This window comes from Dama dama, chromosome 8, assembly GCF_033118175.1.
Source record: "Dama dama isolate Ldn47 chromosome 8, ASM3311817v1, whole genome shotgun sequence".
NCBI lineage: Eukaryota > Metazoa > Chordata > Mammalia > Artiodactyla > Cervidae > Dama > Dama dama.
Window position 1 is genome coordinate 43,934,068 of NC_083688.1, and position 23,798 is coordinate 43,957,865.

Sequence of the window (23,798 nt, forward strand, 5' to 3'; positions counted from 1 at the left end):
CCCACATTTTAGGATCTGATTAGACTGAGGCTTGATGGAACACTGAGAAGTGATCAATGTCCCCCAGTTTCTTGCCTCACTCTTACTGTATGGTTGTTTGATATCCTTAAAAAATGTCATATTCCCTGGTCCCCACTTTTCAAAGGCCGGGCCTATTTGATGCTTTAAACATGTGCACACAAAAGCATCATTGTTCATAGCCCAGAAGGAGACTCAGGGGGTGACTTACCAAAATCAGCCAGTTTGAGCTCTCCCAGGTGACTGATGAGTAAGTTCTGAGGTTTCAGGTCCCTGTGAAGAACGTGTTGGTGGTGGATGTATGCCAGGCCCCGCAAAAGTTGAAACATGAAAAGCTGGAAGGAATGAACACCTTATCTAAGCAGATTTGAGCCACTATGTGTTGATTTCTCCTCTAAATCAAAACCAGTCATCTGAAAGAATATAGTAAAAGTGTCTCTTAAGAGACCAAAGGAAAAAAAAAAGGAAGATTTTATATTCAGACAGGAAAAAAAAGGACAAGGAAAATCAAATAAGTAGACCATGTCCTAAACAAAGGGATTCTGGTTTTTCCTGACATCTCATTTCTTTGATACTGAAGGAATTACCCTTCCTTAAAAATCTACAGTGAAACTTTGAAGTTTCCTTTGGAACACTAGTTATTGATTTAGATGTGAAAGATTTAATTTTTTCCCACCAATGAACTTGGCATACAAGATCAAAGTTGACCTGGAAATGATATTCTAAGGTTTACAACTGCTTAAGTTTTCCAGGCTCTCTGATATAAAACCCTTTTAAAAACAGAACACAGGGAGACCAGACTGGGAAGTATATCCTTAGATGGTGTTAGGAAATAAAGGAACCATTATCTTTTAAAACATATTTTTAAAGTCTTAAGTTCAAAGTGAAAACAAGGGAAATATACAGTATAGATTCAGAGGGAAAAGACACCAAAATAAATTAGGCCAAGAAAAAAAATCAAAAGAGAATAAGGAATAAATAGTAGAGAGAAGAAGAAAAAAGTGCGGGGGAAGCAAAAGGAAAAATACACCCTGGATCCAAATTTTAAAACATTGCTGGTGGATATAAGGCACAGAAACCAAAGACGTTAGTAGGGTTCCACCAATAGAGAAGCCTAAGGGAAAAAAAAAGAATGCTTAGTATTCCAAGTATCTTTTGCTGTTTTCCAGTGCAACTGGCAACTGAGAACGCAAACACCAGTGTTAATGTTTACAAAGACTTATGCCAACTGAGAACATGTTCTGGCAGTTTTGAAAAGAAAGAGCCAGCCCCAGCATTTCTGGGACATGGACCTAATGAAAGACACAAAGTTGTGCGGATAAATTCACTTTTTCCATCACATATTGGAAACTAGGAACTTCAGAGATGCTTTTATAGAACCTGTAATGACCTAGCAAAGACTTGGACACCCTGGAATCAAGCTAATATGTGCCATGGTCTGAGCATAGAGGATCCTGGAGAATTTGCCTCCCATGGCACAGCTGTGGTTGTGTGGGTTCCATACAGGTCCCATATCAAGGTCCCCAAGCCACTTAAGAAGGTGTGCATGTGTCAGTATAGGACTTTTGTGCCTTACAGTTGAGTGATGGTAAAAATGAATAACGAGTGAATAAAAAGTGAATGGTAAAAAATGGATAACAGTGTGTGTGTTTGAAGTACCAGGAAGAGAAAGAACTGGGATGAGAAAGACTCACAGAACCAGCAAACATCTGAAGTAGGAGCCTCAAGAAAATCTTAACATTCTTAAATGGCTTGGGGACCTTGATATGGGACCTGTATGGAGCCCAAACAGCCACAGTAGTGCCGTGGGAGGCAAGCTCCCCAGGACCCTGCTTCTCTCAGACCAGACCATGGTGCTCATCAACTTGATCCCAGTGTACCCACCCTCATGTAAAAACCCTTGTCCTTGGATTTCCATGCCATCTTCCTCTACCCCTCTTCTCACTGTCATCCACACAACTCTCCATCATTCACTTAAGACTTGGACACCTGGATCACAGCGGTTGTTCCCTTGATGTCAGTGCTCACGTGAATATGTCCAGCCAACCTCCACACTCCAACGATCTGCTTCTCCAACCCACTTCAGCCCCTTGTGCCCATGGTCACACACTGGGTCCCACCATCGGATAGAACTGTTTGTCCTCTGAAATGTGAAATTCCTCCCCCTAAAAAATGGTTTCTGCTACAATCACTTTATTCATAATGTTTTCACAGTGCTCACCAATGTCTTTTAAAAATATTCTTTTATTTGGCTGCGCCAGGTCATAGTTGTGGCATGCAGGGTCTTCAATCTTTGTTGTGATGTTTGAAATTTAGTTCCCTGAAAGGGATCAAGCCTGGTCCCCCAGCATTGGGAGCTTGGAATCTTAGCCATTGGACCACTAGGGAAGTCCCACCAGTGTCCTTTGCTACAAAAATCCAATGGATGTCTTTCACTCCTCTTTACAGGATCTGGCTTTGTTGCTTCAGTTTTCCTTCCTGATGCTCTTTCCCCAACTTGGTACCAAAATCTCTTAATTTTTCTCCTACTTCTCTGAATGTGCTTTCCATAGGCTCTACTTTCTCTACTGATATCTAATGTGGTGATATTCCTCAGGGCTCCATCGTTGACCTTCTGTTATCACCTTACATGTTCCCCTTACCCATCTTATCCACTAACATTTCTTCAGTTAACAACTGTATTCTGATAATTTGAAAGTCTTTAGCTTCACTTAAGATCTCTTTCCTGAACTGTTGGACCCATATAGTCTGAAGTTCAGACACCTCAAACCTTTCCTAAACTGTTGGGTCATATAGTCTGAAGTTCAGGCACCTCAAAGCCGGTATACCAGAACTTAACTCTTTGTGTCCCTCTAGAATCTATTTTTCCCATTTCTCTATTTCAGTGAATGGCGCCATCAGCCACATGATTAATTAAAACTAGAAAAGTACTGCTGATCCTTCCATCTCCCAACAGTTCTGGTGAAGTAATTAACTGCCGTATGTCCACTTTCTTCCACTACCAATTCACATCTACACCACTGTTGTCCTCATGTCCTGGTCAAACCCTTCTTTGTTATTGTTTTCCACAGTCCTTCCCGTTCATACCTTCACTATCCTGATTTAGGCTTTTATCACTTCTTACCTAGAACCTTGCCACTTGAAGTTTAGTCCTCAGCCAGCAGCATCTGTATCACCTTGGAGTATATGAGAAATGCAAAGCTCAAGCTTTGAATCAGACTTACTGAATCAGATCATTAGCATGCTCACTGAAGCTTGAGAAGCACTGGGCTAGCCCACATTGATAACCTCCTAACTAAAATCCTTGACTCCAGCCACCTCTCTTTAATCTGTCCCACAGACCACAATTACATAAGTTTCCTTCTGATCATGCCATTATTTTTCAGTCAAGCCCCTTTAATGACTCTACTGTTTAAGAAATAAAGTCCATATCTTAGAAAGTAAGGCTCTCCGCCACCTACCCAATCTATTCCCCCAGACTCATGTACTCCATGTCACTAAGACAGTATCTGTTTCAGGCCAACAGGACCAGAGATTCAGGATGGCGCTAGTGGAAAAGAACCTCAACCAAGAATCTCTTTGAGCAATGGCAAAAGCTGGTTCTATAACTTCAGGAAAAATATTTCTTTTCAAACTTGAATTCTAATTCTGCAAAATAAGTAAGTTAGACCAACCCAGTGTTTTAAGGTTTTTTTTTTCCTTACTGCATTGCACAATAAGAAATAGATATGCTTCCAGTTTCCACATTCATACATAGATATAAGCACAGTTTCTAATGGAAAAGAAGCTGCACAAAATAAAACTTGTTCTTACTAAGTGTTGCATACTATAATATTTTCTATTCCTTTCTCAAGAGGGTTTCCCAGGTGGCACTAGTGGTAAAGAGCCTGCCTGCCAGTAAGAGATGCGGATTTGATCTGTGGGTCGGGAAGATCCCCTTGAGGAGGGCATGACAACCCACACCAGTATTCTTGCCTGGAGAATCCCATCGTCAGAGGAGCCTGGTTGCTACAGTCCATAGAGTTGCAAAGAGTCGTACATGACTGAATCGATTTAGCACGCAGATACACATTCCCTTCACACCCACTCCATTTCATTTTTTAAAAAAAATGCTGGTTGCTAATCACCAGTTGATTTCATAACCCACTAATGGACTAGCACCTGGAGAGTGAAAAACACTATAGTCCCTTCAACCCCAACAGTCCATGTGGCTCTGGGATCTTATTCCTTGAACACACCCTCTACTTCCCTGCTCTGAACCTTCGCTGAAAACATTCCTTCCTCCTCTAGCATCTTCCCCTATTCCAGCCTCTGAAAAGCATTGCAGCTTGTAAGGTCTGGCTTATCAAAACCTCTTCCAATGAGAAGATATCTTTTACTTCCTTGCACATCTGCAGCATTAGGTCTTATTTCTTACTTGGTATTATTCACAGATGTCCTGGAATAGTGATGTCTATCTTACCTCCTGTTTTCGGCTCTACATCTTTCGAGGAGAGGAATCATGTCTTCTGCATCTTTCTGTCCTGCTAAACACTTAGCATAGTGCTTGCTACAGGAGTCCTTCAAGTCTGAACATTTTCTATCTTTCTCTCAGTTATTCCTTCTCCAACTGTTCTATTTAATCAAACCTCTGACTCCTTGACTCTTCTGCTCTCTCCCTAGCTATCAGTAACCTGCCTGTCTTCACTTCCTTCCCTCAGACTGGACTCAGTTTAGAAGCCCCTGACCATCCCTTTAGCCTCTCTCTTGATAGTCTCCAAATATGTGACCCAACTGTCTTTTCCTCTCACATGTCTGGCACAGCCCCAATTCTCAATCGGTCTAACTTTCTACTTTCTCCGCTTCTCTATATGAACTAAGTGCTGCCATTAAAAAAATAAAGAAGAAATCCCATGATCATGCAGATGATTTAATGGATTCCATCCTCCTCAGAGTCCTTAACACACTACTAGACATTCCTTCTTGGTCCCCCTCGTTAGTTTTCTATTTCAGTTTCCTCTGAATATTTTTAAATGTTTTCATTCTCTTCAAAACCCTGTCTTCAAACCTTCCTTTCCCCTTGCCTCCATGACTGGAGTCCCCTAACTGTAAGTCCTCATAGTATTCCTAATTAACATGGCCACAGCCCTCATCACCTTGCTTCTCGCTACCTATCTGGTTCCAAATATGAACAGGAGTACGTCAAGGCTGTACGTTGTCACCCTGCTTATTTAACTTATATGCAGAGTACATCATGAGAAACGCTGGGATGGAAGAAGCACAAGCTGGAATCAAGACTGCCGGGAGAAATATCAATAACTTCAGATGTGCAGATGACACCACCCTTATGGCAGAAAGTGAAGAACTAAAGAGCCTCTTGATGAAAGGGAAAGAGGAGAGTGAAAAAGTTGGCTTAAAGCTCAACATTCAGAAAACTAAGATCAAGGCATCTGGTCCCATCACCTCATGGGAAATAGATGGGGAGACAGTGAAAACAGTGGCTGACTTTATTTTTTGGGCTCCAAAATCAGCTCAGATGGTGACTGCAGCCATGAATTATAAGACACTTACTCCTTGGAAGGAAAGTTATGACCAACCTAGACAGCATATTAAAAAGCAGAGACATTACTTTGCCAACAAAGTTTCATCTAGTCAAGGCTATGGTTTCCCCAGTGGTCACGTATGGATGTGAGAGTTGGACTGTGAAGAAAGCTGAGCGCCGAAGAATTGATGCTTTTGAACTATGGTGTTGGAGAAGACTCTTGAGAGTCCCTTGGACTGCAAGGAGACCCAACCAATTCATCCTAAAGGAGATCAGTCCTGGGTGTTCATTGGAAGGACTGATGTTGAAGCTGAAACTACAATACTTCAGCCACCTCATGCAAAGAGTTCGCTCATTGGAAAAGACCCTGATGCTGGGAGGGGTTGGGGGCAAAAAGAGAAGGGGATGACAGAGGATGAGATGGTTGGATGGCATCACCAACTCGATGGACATGAGTTTGGGTGGACTCCAGGAGTTGGTGATGGACAGGGGGGCCTGGCATGCTGTGATTCATGGGGCTGCAAAGAGTCAGACACGACTGAGCAACTGAACTGAACTGAATTGAAGTCCATATATCTTACTGAAAATAAGAAACACAACTTACTCATTATTGAAACCTTAGGATTTAATATGGTACTGAGTACTCAAATATATCTTGAATGAATGAATAAATGAACACATAAATATTAGCTAAATGAATGGATACATCATATACAAATCTCATATGGTTATGTTAAGGGCCAATCAATTAATGCCAATAAAACCTTAGAGAATGAAAAGTATGACATACAAATGGTTTCTAAAATTTATAACAAATGTGGAATTACAGTTCGTTAAGAGTTTAATATTATTTCTATTCCAATAACTGGAAAAATGGAAGTTGGTCCCACATGTAATAGGATCTTATAGAACAGGCAAAAAGATAACTGATAAAGAACCAATCAAGGTAGTTTGCTAGCTCTAGCTGGGAACTTTAAGTGCAACATGAACTTTATCACAGAGCACAGTAGTCTGCTATGAAGAAAGTATTTATTTTATGATAGCTTAACTTCACTTCTTTCCTTTTAAGGCAATTCTTTTTAATTGGGTTATACGTTTAAAGACACATTTGCTTGATGGTGATGACTGACAGGGTTAGGTTGCCCAGAAAGCAGCTGGACTTGGCTCCATATCTTGAGGGCAGATTTTTTTTTTTTTTTTACTTTTCTCTAGAATATCAGTGGTGTCTATCTTCTTACCTGGTATCCTGGGCTTTCAGTGTGTGATGGCAGTCTGTTTCAGAATTCTCCTGCTGTGGGCAAGCCAGGGGGGAGTCCCGGCCCTCAGAGTACTCACCCTGACATTATGAGGATGGAGCCCTCCTGGGTGCTGAGACATATATTGAGCCAAGTCTGTGTGCTACACAAAACGGAGGAGAGAGTGAGGTTAGTGGTGGTTGGTCAGGGTCACAAAGCAAGCCACAGACTGGACTCTCAGAGGGACTACAAAGCTCAGGATTTTTGAGAATAACGTGCAAAAGGCACACAGCAGGTTTTCTGAGACACCACTGTTAAAGTTAAATGCAGTGTGTCTTTCTAATTAGCTGCTCTTAGAAGGAACCCTGTTTCTTGACACAAGAAAGGCTCATGTTATTTAATTTTTATTATTTATTTATTTTTTATTTTATTATTTTTTCCCTATTTATTTATTTATTTTTTAAATTATGAAAGTAAGATAACACATTTACCGGAGACATTGGAAAATACAGAACAAGGTTACATATAGTTCCACTATATATTATGTTTTAAAGTAGGTAAATTAAGATTTTTTAGTTGGAGTATCAATATCATACTCAAAAATTACTAGAATGAATATACTGAGAAGCAGTAGGATATAGCAGACCTGATAAGCACTGTCAACCAATTCAACATAATTAAGATTTATACAATTTTCACACACCACTAAGATACAAATTCTATTCAAATCTCCATAGACTGTAAACTGGAGACACTGGAACATATCCAGGAACATAAAACAAGGTGTAAAAATTTCATGGTCTAAAGGTATTGAAATCATACAAGAGAGGTTCATTTTAAACAACTGCCACTGAACACAGTGATGTGGGGATATTTGTACTCTCCAAGTGTCCTGAAAAGCAAGTCAGGTACACATATCTTATTCTTTCTTTCTGCTAATATTTGAATGGCTTTTATCTTTCAAAAATACAAAATGATTTATTCTCTAGTAAACTTGTATGGAGTTATTTTATGTGGTTTATGTCACTATTGTCAATGAAAAAATTTGTGGTCTCTCCTCAGATAGTGATTAAAACTAGGTTTAAAAATAAGTGCAAAAGTTTTATTTAGGAGGCAAATTCAAAATGTTTATTCTTGTTGGTAAGAGGAGAAAAGGCAACAAAAATAGTGGGTAAAAAAGCATAAGAAGAATAGTGAAATTTCCAATAATGAAAATTTCCACAACACTTTTCACATGGTTATGAAAGTTTGGTCAGCCATAAAATACTAACAGATTCCTCATACGAGCACCAGGCTTTTCCCTTACACTTTGTAAAACGCTGGGACAACTCACCACATATTCAAATACGAACGTCAGTGTCTCTTTGGTGTGTATTATGTCATGCAGCAGCACAATGTTGGCATGTTTCAAACCCTTCAGGAGTGAAGCTACAAAAATTAAACAAAAATTTAATTAAATCATTGATCATGAAAGTACTGCTTTAAAAATATCAAGCACTATTTGCTTTTTAAACATTTCAAATCAAGCATTCTGATTTTTCAAGCCTGGAAAAAATTTCTTGTTGTGAAATAATTAAAACTATTTTTAAAATTTCATTATTTAGTAAATGGTCAGTCATTGCATTTATGTAACTTATTTTTCTTACAGGCCAGAGCAGTTGCAAAAAAAAAAAAAAGATTCCATATACCCAATCAATTTCACCAAAGTACTCAGAGTGCTTTGAACATGCCTTTCTCTGGAAAGCTTATCAACTCTGCTTCAGAGCTACAGGAGAGGAAGCCTGGAGAGACAAAGGCCACTGGAGGAGTGGGGAAAGGGGTGTTCTGCCTTCCAGAGCAAGACTTTGCAAGATGTGACCACACTCTGAAATTCAAAGTCCCACAGGAGGTCAGCAGGGCCTGTGGATGTGATTGATGGAGGGCAGGGATAGGAGCATGGGATGAAGGATTGCTGAAGCATAATATAGAGAGTGGAGGGGATTTCCATTTCACAATGGGAGAATTGAAAACCTGTGGAAAGGAGGAAATTCAAAGTTAAAAAAGAGGAGAGAGCCAAACTTGGGGAGCCCAGATGAGTGGGAAGGGCTGAGGATTGGCTCTTGCATCTTCAATAACAGGTTATTATTAGGTCACTAAAGGCCCCTCTGGGCTTCCCTGGTAGCTCAGCTGGTAAAGAATCTGCCTGCAATGCCAGAGACCCTGGTTTGATTCCTGGGTCGGGAAGATCCCCTAGAGAAAGAATAGGTTACCCACTCCAGTATTCTTGGGCTTCCCTGGTGGCTCAGATGGTAAAAAATCTGCCTGCAAATAGGGAGACCTGGGTTCGATCCCTGGGTTGGAAAGATCCCCTGGAGGAGGGCATGGCAACCCACTCCAGTATTTTTGCCTGGAGCATCCCCATGGACAGAGGAGCCTGGCAGGCTATAGTCCATGGGGTTGCAAAGAGTCAGTCATGACTAAGCAACTAAGCATCACTGACTCAATGGACATGAGTTTAAGCAAGCTTTGGAAGATGGTGAAAGACAGGGAAGCCTGGCGTGCTGCAGTGCATGGGGTCACAAAAGGTCAGACACGACTGAGTGAACAAAAACAACACTTCACTCTTTCACCTTGCAGAGGTCTTTGTCTATTTCTGGCTTTTTCTTATATATGGACTGAAAATAATTACTCCATAATGTTTTCTACTAGAGAATGATCTTAAAAAATTCTCAGCTGAAACCATTTTATAACTTAACGATTTGGAATTATAGTGCTATAGAGTATATGAAAGAATCAGAATTGACAAATATACAATATTGTATATTTTCTTTAAAATGTTTCTCTTGCATTTACTTAATATTTATACAACATGCTTCATAAAAAGATTTCTATTTTTATTTTTTATTTTTACTTTTGCAAAAGGAAAAAATTCTTGAGTTAAGCATTCCTAACTTTACCGTAATAAAGTAGAAAGGCTTTAGAATAGAATAGAATGGATTTGAATATGCAATACTTCTGATTACTAGCTCTGTGACCTCTGACCAATTATCTAACCTCTCTGAAGTTCAAACTCCTTCATCACTACGACAAAAATCACACCTTACCAACTAGAGTTGATGTAAAGGTTCAAAAGAAAAGATTGAGGTGAGGGGAAGATTATATTATGTGCCCAGTCCTCAAAAAAGATTAGTTCTATGAATGCTTCCTAATGAATGCCGCTAATGGGCTGAAAGTCCTGGAAGTGCTTTTTAAACAAAGTTTCTATTTTTACAGAAAGATATTTAAAATAATGTACATTATTAAGACATTGATACATAGGTTAATGAAACTAGGGCACATGTTCTTATATAAAACCTTCATATTAGCCTATTCCAATGAAAGTGTTATCTCCTAGTTGCAAAAACAAACATTTAAAATATAGAGCCCATTGGGAAAGATTCTGTAAGTTTCAATGAAGGTGGTTAATCTTTTTAACTAGCAGAGGAATAAGGATGGGCAGCATGCCTATCGTGTCCGCTGCTGTGTATATAGCAGCCGGCAAAATACCTGGCCATAGTGGGTGCTCAATGAATACTCGTGGAATGAATGCAGGAAGACTGTATGGATTTTGACTCAGAGAGATTTTGCTTGACTCGCAGCTCTGTACTGGAATCATAACAATATCTACCTCCAAAGGACTGAAAGAGGTTAACACATGAAAAATATTTGGCACATGTATTAAGGTATATTTCCCTGAGTGCTGTGCATGTTTTTGCTAATTTCATTACATTACATTACATGTTACAATCAAATAATATTCCAAATGACCAGATTAATAAATTGCCACAGGCTTTCTACCTATACATATAGAGACTGCACATACAGTAAAATCCTACTCAGTGAATCTTTGGCTGATACACCGTTAGAGCAGCCAAACTTCAGGAAAAGTAATTCCTACTGCAAGGCTTTTTAAAGAAGTCTGCATTGCTCATTTAGTTTTTCTGCACGTGGCTTTCGGTTGCCTTTTTAGCTAGTGACCCTGGATTTTAACTAATGAACTCCAGCTGTTCTTCTTTTGCCTTCCAGCCCTTCTCGTTTAACCTCCTGTCTCCCTGGCCTCACATCCTTAAAGTTCTTACAGGAAAAATGGGACACTGCCAAAGTTTTCAAATGAGGCCTCATGTCTTCTTGAGGAGAGAGGGCTCCTCTATCAAGGGCTCCCAGCACTTATCCTGGTGGAAAAAGAAACATGCGTTGTTGGAAACTGGATGCCGGACAACCTCCAGTGTGTCAAAAAAAATCCTTTTGTGGTTTTTCATATTAAACAAGCAAAGCATTCAGTAAGGTAAGTCCATAAAACAAACCAAGAAAGTCCACAGTTGAATACTAAAAGTAATTGCAAACACCTGTGATGGAGAGGCAATTCCTCAGTAAATAAGAAATAAAGGAAACATTTAGCATACAGAACAATGCAGATCCAGCATTTCTGAACCATGCTGAGAACCATCTGTTAGCAAAACCGGCAAAGTTTTCACTGTTAAAAGTCAAATGTCAACCTGAAAGAAACTTGGCTGTGGAGAAAATCTGAGCAAGGCAGGCCTGTAGCAACAGGCAAATGCACCTCACAAAGGAAGGAAGAGGTGTGAGAAGAGGGTGAACCTGGGCCTAGAGCCCACGCCTTATGCTGGTTACCTTGGATGTCTATTATGCTCAGAAATACTCCTCAGCCTGTGTACACATCTCTTTCTAAATCTGATCATCCTTTCATGGGGACCACTAATAAGTCCATCAGTAAATACAGCGTCCATTATATTAAACACTTAAAAACACACTTTCCTCCAGAATGCACCTGATCCTACCAGGTTGAAGCCCCAGCTAGCCGGATAGCCATTTGGTCTTTCTACTGAAATTCAGAATGACACATTTCCCAGGGGCTCTGGAAGCCTTTTGAAAATGGCATCAAATTCAGTTATAAACTCATTTTCTGAATTGCTTTTCCCAAGCCTGTTTGCATGACCCATCCTCCAAGCACAGTTCAAAATCTATTGACTCTATTAGCCATACTGAGACTGACTGGTTGTCATCTCAGTTGACAAGGTCTTTTTTACCTTCATTATAACACTGCTTACAACCTGAACCATCTGCTCTATTACAACTGAAAAGATACACAGCAAAGATAAGATCTTTCTTCTCGTCTTTCACAACACCCTGCAGTATGCTTTGTGTACAGTATGTGCTCCATAAAAAAGCGAAGATGAAGTTGTTAAAAGGGGAGAAGAAAGACCAGAAAGGAGCCATTTCTCTGGGTTTTTGATGAAAAGAATAGTAATTATATTATTTTATTTCAAATGGCTCATGTAAGAAGGCTAATAAGTTGCATTTTAATTATTTATTTTCACCGTACTGGCTTCTTGATTTTTAAATTATAAATTTTTAGTTATCTTGATAGTGAACGAGACATCACTAAAAGAAAGGAACAAAAAGATAATGATATTTGCCAACATGTTGAACTCTGAAGATGAACCCTGTGATTAGTGTTTTATATGCATATTGTCATTTAACCCTCATAATAATTCAAAGAAATAGGTATTGGAGATCAAACCAAATCTTAAAGGAAATCAACCCTGAATATTCATTGGAAGGATTGATGCTGAAGCTGAAGTTCCAATACTTTGGCCACCTGATGGGAAGAGTCAACTCATTGGAAAAGACCCCAATGCTGGGAAAGATTGAGGGCAGGAGAAGAAGGGAATGACAGAGGATGTGATGGTTGGATGCCATCACTGAGTCAATGGATAGGAGTTTGAGCAAACTCCAGGAGATGGTGAAGGACAGGGAAGCCTGGCGTGCTGCAGTCCCCAGGATCACAAAGAGTCAGACACAGCTGAGAGACTGAACAACAAATCCTCTTTCTGCAATAGACAGTCTTAAATAGGAAAAGTAATCCACCCATGGTCACAGCACTAGTAATCTGTAGATCTCTAAGTTTCAAGCCCCAAGTCCTACCGACATCAGACTTCTCATCTACTTGTTCTACCAACCTGAGGTTCAGAGAAAATATAGGCACAACACTAAAAATACATGTTTTCCCAGAGAGTTTTTCAAATGCTATCTAAAGAACTTATTTTCAGGTAAGTTGCTTACCGAGGATTTGTAAGTATATTAATTCTCTCCTTTGTATGGATCTTTCTAGGGTTATGTAGATATGGCCTTAGCACGTAGCATGGGACCAAACTCACAGATGATATTTAGTAAATACTCATTGAATTCATAGTTTTGGTCAATTAATATAATAGTTTTGAATTCTAATTTCTTCAAGAGTAAGTAATAAAATGATTTGGAAAACTGGTGTGAAGAATAAAATTGCAATTATAACATTACTTCTATAAATATCAAAAGCTAGATGCTGAATGGATAGATTCAATGTGTTTTTATCGAATCAAAAACTTAAAACATCTCTTGGGTCCATTCTACTGTTCTTACCTTCCCGGATGGCTGTAAATGGGACTCCTTCCTCTGCATTCATACTGATGACTTTTAAAGCCACTAGTTGTCCATTTATCCTGGAAGAGTCAGGGTTGGGGGGAAGGGCCCACATTTGTCAACATGGCTCATAGTAGCAATTTGTACTAAAGATGGCTTAACAAAGGTAACTTTCCTTCAAATTTTGTTCCAGCATATAAAATGTACAATTTTCTCAAAATAAAAAGTTTTAGAAGTCATATGTATGTATCAAACCATTGTTTTCTCTTTACCAAAGTGATATATATTCATTTCAGAAAATGTGGAGAATAAAGGAAAGCACAGAAGACAAACCCAACAAAGCCATCCTCATATTTCAATGTATATTGTTCCTTTTATTTACCATTGTGCACTGATTTGAGCCATCCTTATTTTTCGTCTTAACTATTGTAATGAACTCCTAACAGTATTTCTGCTTGTATGTTTGTAGCCCTACCATCTACTCCCAATGGCAGTTCAGGGAATCTTTTTAAAGTGAAAGTCAAAACAAGTCACTTTTGTGCTCAAAACCCAACATTGTCTCCACATCTCATCCTGAATAAAAGTCAAATTCTTAAAATCGGATCCTAGGTGCTACCTAACCTGTCCAGTCCCACCATCCTCTCTCTCTTCATCACCTCCTACTCTCCAGTTATTCATTATTCTGTTTGCTGATGTAAGCTAAACACCAGAAAACAGAGAAGATTTTAATGCAAGTGTAACTATACTGTTTTTTAATACAGTGGATTTTATATCATATTATTAGTTTTTTTCTCCATTTAACTTCTAGTCATTTTTGTATTATGTGATATTTAATAATAACATTTTATCAGATAAATATGCTATGATGTGTTTTGCCAGTTCCAAATATTTTAATATTGTCTCTAAATTTTGACTATTGTAAACATACCCTGACAATCATATTTGTTTGCATTTGCAGGCAAGTCTTTTCACACAGCCTCTGTTATTTTTCCAGGGTTGAGGTAGAATTGCTAAATCAGAGTATGCAGCACACAAGTTTTTATTGTTTTGCACACATGTTCCCAAATTTTGTCACAGAGTGGTCGCACCACTAACTGGTCATGAGGCTGGCCATTCTAGCACCCACTCACTGACACCAGACAGATTCTTTGCTTTTTGTTGTTGTTGCTTCAATATTTCATTTTTTAGACCAGTTTTAGATTTACAGAAAAGTTGGGAAATAGTACAGAAGGTTCCCATATACCTGACATCCATTTTCTTCTATTGTTATCATACTTATATTAGTATCATACATTTGTTGAATTAATGAGGCAATATTGACACATAATTATTAATAAAGTCCATAGTTTATTAGAAATTCTTTAGGGTATTTTTGCAGTAAAATTGTATTGCTTGTCATGGGTTGCACTGTAAATTGGTAAAATTTGGGAGAGTATAACTAACTCAGTTGGTAAAGAATCTGCCTGCAATTCAGGAGACCTTGGGTGGGGGAGATCCACTGGAGGGGGACAGGCTACCCACTCCAGTATTATTGGGCTTCCTTTGTGGCTCAGCTGGTAAAGAATCAGCCTGCAACGCAGGAGACCTGAGTTTGACCCCTGGGTGGGTTGGGAAGATCCCCTGGAGAAGGGAAAGGCTACCCACTCCAGTATTCTGGCCTGGAGCATTCCATGGACTGTATGGGGGCGTCACAAAGGGTCGGACATGACTGAGTGACTTTCACTTTTCAACATGATCATGGGATTCCGTCATAGCTCAGTACTGCAGCGTATGCCTGCAATACAGGAGACCCAGATTCGATTCCTGGGTGGAAAAGATCTTCTGGAGAAGGAAATAGCAGCCCACTCCAGTGTTCTTGCCTGGAGAATCCTACAGACAGAGAAGCCTGGCGGGGTGCAGTCCATGGGCTCGCAAGAGTCAAACACAACCTAACAACTAAACACCACCATAACATGATCACACATATGAAAAGCCATGAGATCATCATCCTCAGGATTTTTCCCAATAATGTTAATTAACAAAGATTTTTAATAATTCCAAGTAATGAAAGACATTGTCTGTTGTGTTAATTACAATAGAGAAAAAAATAGAAATAGCTGAAATGTTCAACATTAGAGAAACAGTTAAAAAATTTGTGGTACATCAGTATAGAAGAGTATTTTGCATTCATAACAAAAGTTAAGTCCAGAGGCATATAGAAAGAAACATGAGGCTTCAGTGGCTGGGTGGTAAAGAATCTGCCTGCCAGTACAGGGGGAGATACAGGCTGGACCCCTGGGTCTGGGAAGATCCCACATGCCACAGAGCAACTAAGCCTGTGGACCACAACTACTGAGCCTTGCTCTAGCACCGAGGACCACAACTACTGAGCTACACATCTCGCAAGTACTGGAGCCTGCATCCCCTAGAGCTCATGCTCCGCAATGAGACAGGCCGCTGCAACTAGAGAATGGCCCCTGCTTACCGCAACTTGAGAAAAGCCCACGCAGCAACACAGACTGAGTATGGTCAAAAATAAATTAATTAAATTAAAAAAAACATAAAGATTTATGATAATATGAAAAATAGAATACATAACAGCACACACACCGTATTTGTAACGAAATAATCTATGTGCGTGTGGAAGACAAAATGCACAGGTGCATATGGCTATGCTAAAGGGATGGAATGATTATACAGTAGATGATTTTTAAGTTTTAAAAATTCATTTCCTGTTGTATGTTGCCTTTTAAAATAGCATTTACAAGTTTATTACAACTTTCCAATTTCATTTCAAAATGCTTTCTCACAGAAACTATTCTTTCTAGATATGTATAAATTTATGAAAATCAATTTACCTCTCTTAGTCTTTTCAAAAACTGAGATATATAGCATTGTATATTCATATACAATATATATACATTGTATATATATAAACCCTGTAAGTTTAAGGTATGCAACAGGTTGACTTGATACATTTACATACTGCAATATGATTTACTAGGATTTCTTTAGTTTTTACCTGATGTCCTTTTTCTATTCTATGATCTCATCTAGGACACAACATTGCATTTAGTTGTCATGTCTCTTTAGGCACCTCTTGGCTGTGACAATTTCCCAGACTTTCCTTGTTTTTGATGACACTGACAATTTAGAGGACTACTGGTCAAGTGTTTTGTAGGATACCTCTTTATTGGAATTTTTCTGATGTTTTTCTTATGATTAGACCATGGTGATAGGTTTTGGTTTTGTCACATCATATTAGAGGCACATGCTGTCATCATAATAGATGACTTTTGGTGTGGCCTTAATCACTTGGCTCAGGTAATATCTTTCAGGTTTTTTCACTGTGAATTTATTCTCCCCCAATCCCTTTCCATACGATATTTTGGGGGAATGTCACTCTCAGTAGCCCACACTTCAAGAGTAGAAAGTTATGCTCTGCCAGCTTGAAGGTAGAATAGTTACATAAATTTTCTGGAAATTGCCTCTTCTCTCCCATTTATTAATTAACCAAAGTACTTATTAATAGCAGTTTGAACTCATAGATGTTCATTTTATACTTTGGGTTACAACCCAATACTATTTTATTTTGTTGCTCAAAATTTTCCACATTTGTTCTTTGGGAGCTTTTTCAGTTGGCTTCTGGGTCCCTTTAACATATTTCCACAAATGTGGGGCTTGTTTATCAGGTGCATGCTTTTATCTTCTGTTTTGGTCTTTTTAAAAGGTGAAAAGGATGATTCCATTTTAATTTCTATTCCTTTAACTACTTGTGGAACTGAATTTTTATAAGCTTATTGGTCTTTTATGTTTTTTTATAGTTCACCTATTTGTCCATTTTTTGGGGAAGTATTTTGCATATACCTCTTACCAGTTTCTTTTGTTTGCCTTATCATTTCTTTGAAATTTTAAACTTTAAATGTCTTATGACATTCAGTATTTTCCAAAATGCTTTACTCAGAGAATAGGTCTGTGAAGTTTTCCCTACCCTCTACGCTAAAAATTTTCTGGTCAAATATGAAAGTGAAGTCACTCAGTCATGTCCGACTCTTTGCGACCCCATGAACTGTAGCCCTCCAGGCTCCTCCTTCCATGGGATTCTCCAGGCAAGAATATTGGAGTGGGTTTCCATTTCCTCCTCCAGGGTTCTTCCTGACCCAGGGATTGAACTCAGGTCTCCTGCATTGCAGGCAGACTCTTTACCGTCTGAGCCACCAGGGAAGTCAAATATGTTTAGAAAATGCTTTATACTTTAAAACTTTTCTTAATCTTTTTTAGACAGTCATGCTATACATCAACATTTTGAAGATGCTGAGAGCACCTATGATGAAGGATCACATTATTTTTTGATCTAGGGTTACCTATGTCAATTTGACCATGGTAACTGTTTCAGTGAACCTCTATTAAAGTATCTCAGAATCGAGGGGTCCCTAGAATGTGCTTGGATGGATGGGCTACCATGAACACGTCCAATCTTCCCTAACAGGTTCTGACTTAAGAGCTATGCACAGATAGACCTTTCCAGTCCAGAAGTTACATAGACTGCCCTTGTTTATTTTTCCAGCTCTTGCATGTTTCTTTTCAACTCCTTTATCCACTGGGGATTCATATTGTCTATCTACCTTTTCCGAATTGCTAGCAATCATCCAACTCCATTTACTGAACTGTCTTTTTTCCCTGCTGATTTGACATGCCACCGTGATTGTATATTCAGTTCGGTTCAGTCACTCAGTCATGTCCAACTCTTTGTGACCCCATGGACTGCAGCATCCCAGGCTTCCCTGTCCATCACCAACTCCCGGAGCTTGCTCAAACTCATGTCCATCGGGTTGGTGATGCCATTCAACCATCTCATCCTCTGTCGTCCCCTTCTCCTCCTGCCTTCAATCCCTCCCAGCATCAGGGTCTTTTCCAATGAGTCAGGTCTTTGCATCTGGTGGCCAAAGTATTGGAGTTTCAGCTTCAGCATCAGTCCTTCCAATGAATATTCAGGACTGATTTCCTTTAGGATGGACTGGTTGGATCTCCCTGCAGTCTAAGGGGCTCTCAAGGGTCTTCTCCAACATCACAGTTCAAAAGCATTAATTCTTTGGCACTCACCTTTTTTTATAGTCCAACTCTGACATCTGTACATGACTACTGTAAAAACCATAGCTTTCACTAGACAGACCTTTGTTGGCAAAATAGTGTCTGCTTTTTAATATGCTGTCTAGATTTGTCATAGCTTTTCTTCCAAGGAGCAAGCATCTTTTAAATTACATGGCTGCAGTCACCATCTGCAGTGATTTTGGAGCCCCCCAAAATAAAGTCTGTCATTGTTTCCATTGTTTCCCATCTATTTGCCATGAAGTGATGGGGCCAGATGCTGTGATCTTAATTTTCTGCACGTTGAGTTTTAAGCCAACTTTTTCACTCTCCTCTTTCACTTTCATCAAGAAGCTCTTTAGTTCCTCTTTGCTTTCTGCCATAAGGTGGTGTCACCTGTGTATCTGAGGTTATTGATATTTCTCCCAGCAATCATGAGAACCCCATGAACAGTGATTGTATATTAGATCTTACTAATACTTGGATTTGTGACTCTTTGGGGCTTTCCAAATCATATTTCTTTGATCTGTCTTTTCTTATACTCATGCTACACTATTTTAATTATTGTAGTGTTTGAACATATTTCAGTTCAGTTCAGTTCAGTTCAGTCGCTCAGTCGTGTCTGACTCTTTGCGACCCCATGAATCGCAGCCCGCCAAGCCTCCCTGTCCATCACAAACTCCCGGAGTTTACTCAAACTCATGTCCATCGAGTTGGTGATGCCATCCAGCCATCTCATCCTCTGTCATCCCCTTCTCTTCCGGCCCCAAATCCCTCCCAGCATCAGGGTCTTTTCCAATGAGTCAACTCTTCGCATGAGGTGGCCAAAGTATTGCGGTTTCAGCTTCAGCATCAGTCCTTCCAATGAACACCCAGGACTTATCTCCTTTAGGATGGACTGGTTGGATCTCCTTGCAGTCCAAGGGACTCTCAAGAGTCTTCTCCAACACCATAGTTCAAAAGCATCAATTTTTTGGTACTCAGCTTTCTTCACAGTCCAACTCTCACATTCATACATGACCACTGGAAAAACCATAGCCTTGACTAGATGGACCTTTGTTGGCAAAGTAATGTCTCTGTTTTTTAATATGCTATCTAGGTTGGTCATAACTTCCCTTCCAAGGAGTAAGCGTCTTTTAATTTCATGGCTGCAGTCACCATCTGCAGTGACCTTGGAGCCCCCAAAAATAAAGTCTGACACTGTTTCCACTATCTCTCCATCTATTTCCCATGAGATGATGGGACTGGATGCCATGATCTTAGTTTTCTGAATGTTAAGCTTTAAGCCAACTTTTCACTCTCCTCTTTCAGTTTCATCAAGAGGCTTTTTAGTTCCTCTTCACTTTCTGCCATAAGGGTAGAAAGTGCATATCTGAGGTATTGAACGTATTTAGAATACATTAAAACTCTAGATTACAGAATCATTAACATCTTTGTATTACTAGATTTTTTAATCTAAATATCCTTACAGAGTCCCTGGAATGATCTACAAGACCCTACACAATGGCCCTACTGTATCTGCAACTCCTCCTACCTTCAAGTCCTTCCACCCACTGCCTCCAATGCCAGGCATGCTCCTTCCTCAGGGGTTTGCTGCTTGCTGTTCCCTCTGCCTGAGGTCCTCTTCCACTACACACCCACGCAGTTGATGCCTCACCTTTGTCAGAATCTCCATTCAAGTGTTCCCGTCTCAGTGAGCCTGCCTCTCATCACTCTGCTTAAAATAGTAATTCACCACCCCATGCCGGCACTCCCTATTCCTCTTCCCTCTTTTATTCTTTTCCAACATTTTCACTCTTTGACAAACTTGGTCAAAGAGTTTGTTTGTTTATTGCCTCTCTTATCACCACTAGAACATACAGTCCATACTTATCACTTTTTTCCTCCAGTGAATCCTTATTGGCTAAATTAGTGCCTGGCACATAGTAAGTAGGGCTTCCCTGGTAGCTTGTGGTAAAGAATCCACCCTGCCAGTGCAGGAGATGCTGGTTCAGTCCCTGGGTCAGGAAGATTCTCTGGAGAAGGAAATGGCAACCCACTCCAGTATTCTTGCCTGGGTAATCCCATGGACAGAGGAGCCTGACAGGCTACAGTCTACGAAGTTGCAAAAGAAATGAACACGACTCAGTGACTAAACGACAGCAACAACATGGTAAGTGCTTAATAAATACGAGTAGAATGAATGCCTTTCTGGCTTTTTCAAGTCTTTTATGTCCTTCAGTAAATCTTGTATATAAATCCTGCCCATTTTTTAATACTAGTGACTGTTTATTGTTATTTTAAGAATAATTTCCCCTACAACATTTTCCATTAAATGGTTATTGCTAATACATAAGACAATTATTAATAAGTATATTTTTATTTTATAACTGATGACCTAGTTGTTCTATCTCACTGTTTCAAGTTTCTTAGATGATTCTCTTGGGGTTTTTTAAGTAGACAATTCTATAATCCATAAAAATTATATTCAGTCTTTTTTCCTTGTTGCATTGGCTAGAATGCTTCTGATAATCTTTAACAATAGAAAATGATGAGCAGTCTTGCCCTATCTCTAACTTAATGGTGATGTCACTAGTATTGAACAAAGAAAAAGTGTATAAGTTGTTGATCTGAAATTACTCTACATCATAATGAGTAATTATCATTCTATTCCTATTTTTTTCAGAGTTTAAAAACTAGTAATTGATGTTGAATTTAATAAAATGCTTTCTTGACATCTATCTTTATGATGTGTTTTAATTTGTTTTTAAATTATGAATATAATGCTTTTATGGTAAGAAATACAGTGAAAAGTTTGAGTGATCTTTCTCCATTCCAGTTTCAACAACTAAAACTAGCTACTTTTCAATAGTTCCTTTTAGATTTTTCCAGATTCCTCTAAGCACGTACAAATTTATACATGAATAGTGCTTTTTTTCCTAAATGAGATCATATATTGTTCTGTAACTTGCTTTTCTTCATATATGTCTATCTTATACTCTAGATGTTTGCATACTATTTCACTATATAGTAATAATTTAGCCAGTCCTCCATTAATGGATATTGGTAACCAGGTTTTCACCCCTTCTATTATAAATCTTGCTGCAATTAATATACAGTTACATACATCTCTGTGAACTTGGACAGAGTACATATTTCTAGTGTATTTTTCTTTCTATTACTAGGATGAATCTTTTGAAGGAAATTTTTTATATTCTTAGTTCCTACGATAGTCTATGGAAGTGAGTTAAATCTTGTTTCTACATAATATATCTAAAATGGCATCTCCTCCAAACTCCCCTATAACAAGTAAAAACAATACCACAAATATTAAGATATATAATAAATACTTAGTTTTGTAGTATTTATATTAAATTTTTAAAAATTAACATTTAACCACTTTGAGCCATTATTTTTCTCCACTGCAGTAACATAAATTAAAGAAATCAGACCTTCTTGACTATCCCACCTTGAAAAAGCAGTGAAGTTCACGACTCTCTCAAATATGTTTAACACAGTTTTTATTAACCAAAATGGGTATCCGCTTTCTGGATTAACAGTCTTTTTTATTCTCCAGCCATTTTTGTGTAATTTGCAAGTGTAGAAAACCCAGGATAAATCAATCTTTGCATACTAGGTCTTACTTTGTAGAAACCAACTTCAGTGTCTTCTAAAAAGGCAAAGTAGAAGAAGGAAGGAGCAAACTCAAGGGTGTTAGTGAAATCGTTGTCGTATTTCAGGAAGGATATGTGACACCTTACCCACTGTACTCCCCACCAAGTGATGGTCAGTAGTTGAGAAAGTTTAATTTGAATTGAATCAAAAGGAGGAAAGGCTGATAAACATCTTAGCGGGCTGATTTTAATTGGGGCAAGGAAAGTTTGTCTTCTTTCAAGGCTACTTCAGTCATTATGTCTTTCCCTATTGACAGTGGGGTCTTGCATAGGTCCTGAATTACTGCCATGTGTCAGCTGGCTTCATAATGTAAAATCCTGGGGGTGAGATCCTCATCTCTAAACTCTTTCCAAGCTAATGAGTCACTTACCTGCTAATCCCTTTGTAAACTGTAGCATAAGAACCTTCACCCAGCTTCTCCAAGTTCAAGTAAGATGAAGCTGCCCCAAAGGGGAGGCTCTTCCTCTGCATAAGGGGAATGAGGAGTGAGGAGTGGGAAAGAAAAGAGCATTTTTTTGGTGCTGACTATTCCCCCCAGAGAAATTAGACAGCATTGCAGAATGTGCTTGGGAAGGTCTGCTCAGTAATTGTCTTGGAAAAAAGGACCAGCCTTCCTAGACAAGCACACATTAAATTCCTCTTGATCAACCCCAGCTGCTCACTCACCCACTGAAAACCTTGCCTCAGATCTTCTTCCTGTAAAGAATCGCTGTTACTCCTCGGCCTTTTACTCTTGAACTTCCGGGCATGCACAGCCTGAAGTCCCCTGGGGTGAAATGAAGTCATGGAATATGATGCTTCTTTTAGGTCTGTTAGCTAGAGAAAAAGGAAAGTGCAGGAATAAAATTTATGCAAAGTCAAGACAACGGCTAGCTTAAACCACTTTTTCTTAATTTGCCTGTGTTAACTCTTCAAATCTTTTCTAAGCTTCCTACACTTCCAAAATGTACCTTTCTTGAACATCAGTTCCTTTAAAAAAACAAACCAAAAAACCCATAATGATATCAACTGCTAAAACACAATTCTTTCTTTACCTAAAAATCTGTCTTTAAACACTTAGGTTAACCTAAATTTCTCTGATGGATGGGTTCCAATTTTTCTGTTAAACCTAGACTTTTCTTTTTCTTGTCCCTTTAATTTATCTCTTTAGGGGAATAACTTTCTTGTACAGCATTGCTGATAGCCATGAGCTAATTACTGAAAATTTTAATCCATAGGATACCAAATAGTGCAGCTTGTTTTTTGAGGTTCAGCTCGCTAATTTAATACTTCAGGGATTTCAAGAGAAGAACTTTCTTGACTGCAAGGCAAGCGAGTTTCGTGTAGCCCAAAGCATAGGGTTATTTTTCCCTTTTGGCTTAAAAGAGAATCCCCGAATTTGATAGCAACAGCCACACATTCTTGGTGACTTTAATAGAATTTTCTTCTTATTGCCTTAGTTCTAGTGCAGGAAAATCAGACCCTGCTACAGAAAGGGAGCCTCTGGACTCTGTTTATCAATAGAGGAAGATGCTCCTGGGATACGAATACCTCGATTGCAGCCTCCGTCGTCACAGGCGCACTCCTCTGACAGCTGGGTGCGTTGCCTCCCTCCCAACAGCGATGGCAGCTGCATCCAGGCTGCAGAGCCTTTGCACACAGCTCTTGACCCATAATCTTCTAGGTCCAAGGAGAACACCGGCGCTTGAACCTCTCTCCCTCTGTCTCCCCTGTCCTTGTTCACTCCCTGTTTGCCAGAGGTCAGCAGCGCCGGAGCTTTCATGTGACTCGCATAAGAGCTCTGTCTGGAGCAGCCTCATGACTTCAGCAGTTTTTCTTGATCAGTGCATGAGAGTATATCTCAGAAAGGCAGCCGCCTGCAT

The 23,798-nt window shown here is 39.2% G+C and overlaps 1 protein-coding gene across 1 annotated transcript in view; it reads right to left on the reverse strand.

Moving 5' to 3' along the window:
- Positions 1–23,589, reverse strand: part of CDK15 (cyclin dependent kinase 15) — an 86,727-nt gene extending 63,138 nt beyond the window's left edge. Inside the window, exons 1-7 of the mRNA XM_061147946.1 lie at positions 23,467–23,589; positions 22,603–22,752; positions 22,307–22,401; positions 13,216–13,295; positions 8,108–8,202; positions 6,875–6,937; positions 230–353 (exon numbers count right to left, since the gene is read on the reverse strand). Coding sequence (XP_061003929.1) covers positions 230–353; positions 6,875–6,937; positions 8,108–8,202; positions 13,216–13,295; positions 22,307–22,401; positions 22,603–22,752; positions 23,467–23,589 — 730 coding nt within the window. The remainder of the gene's footprint in view (positions 1–229; positions 354–6,874; positions 6,938–8,107; positions 8,203–13,215; positions 13,296–22,306; positions 22,402–22,602; positions 22,753–23,466) is intronic.
- Positions 23,590–23,798: the final 209 nt, after the last annotated feature.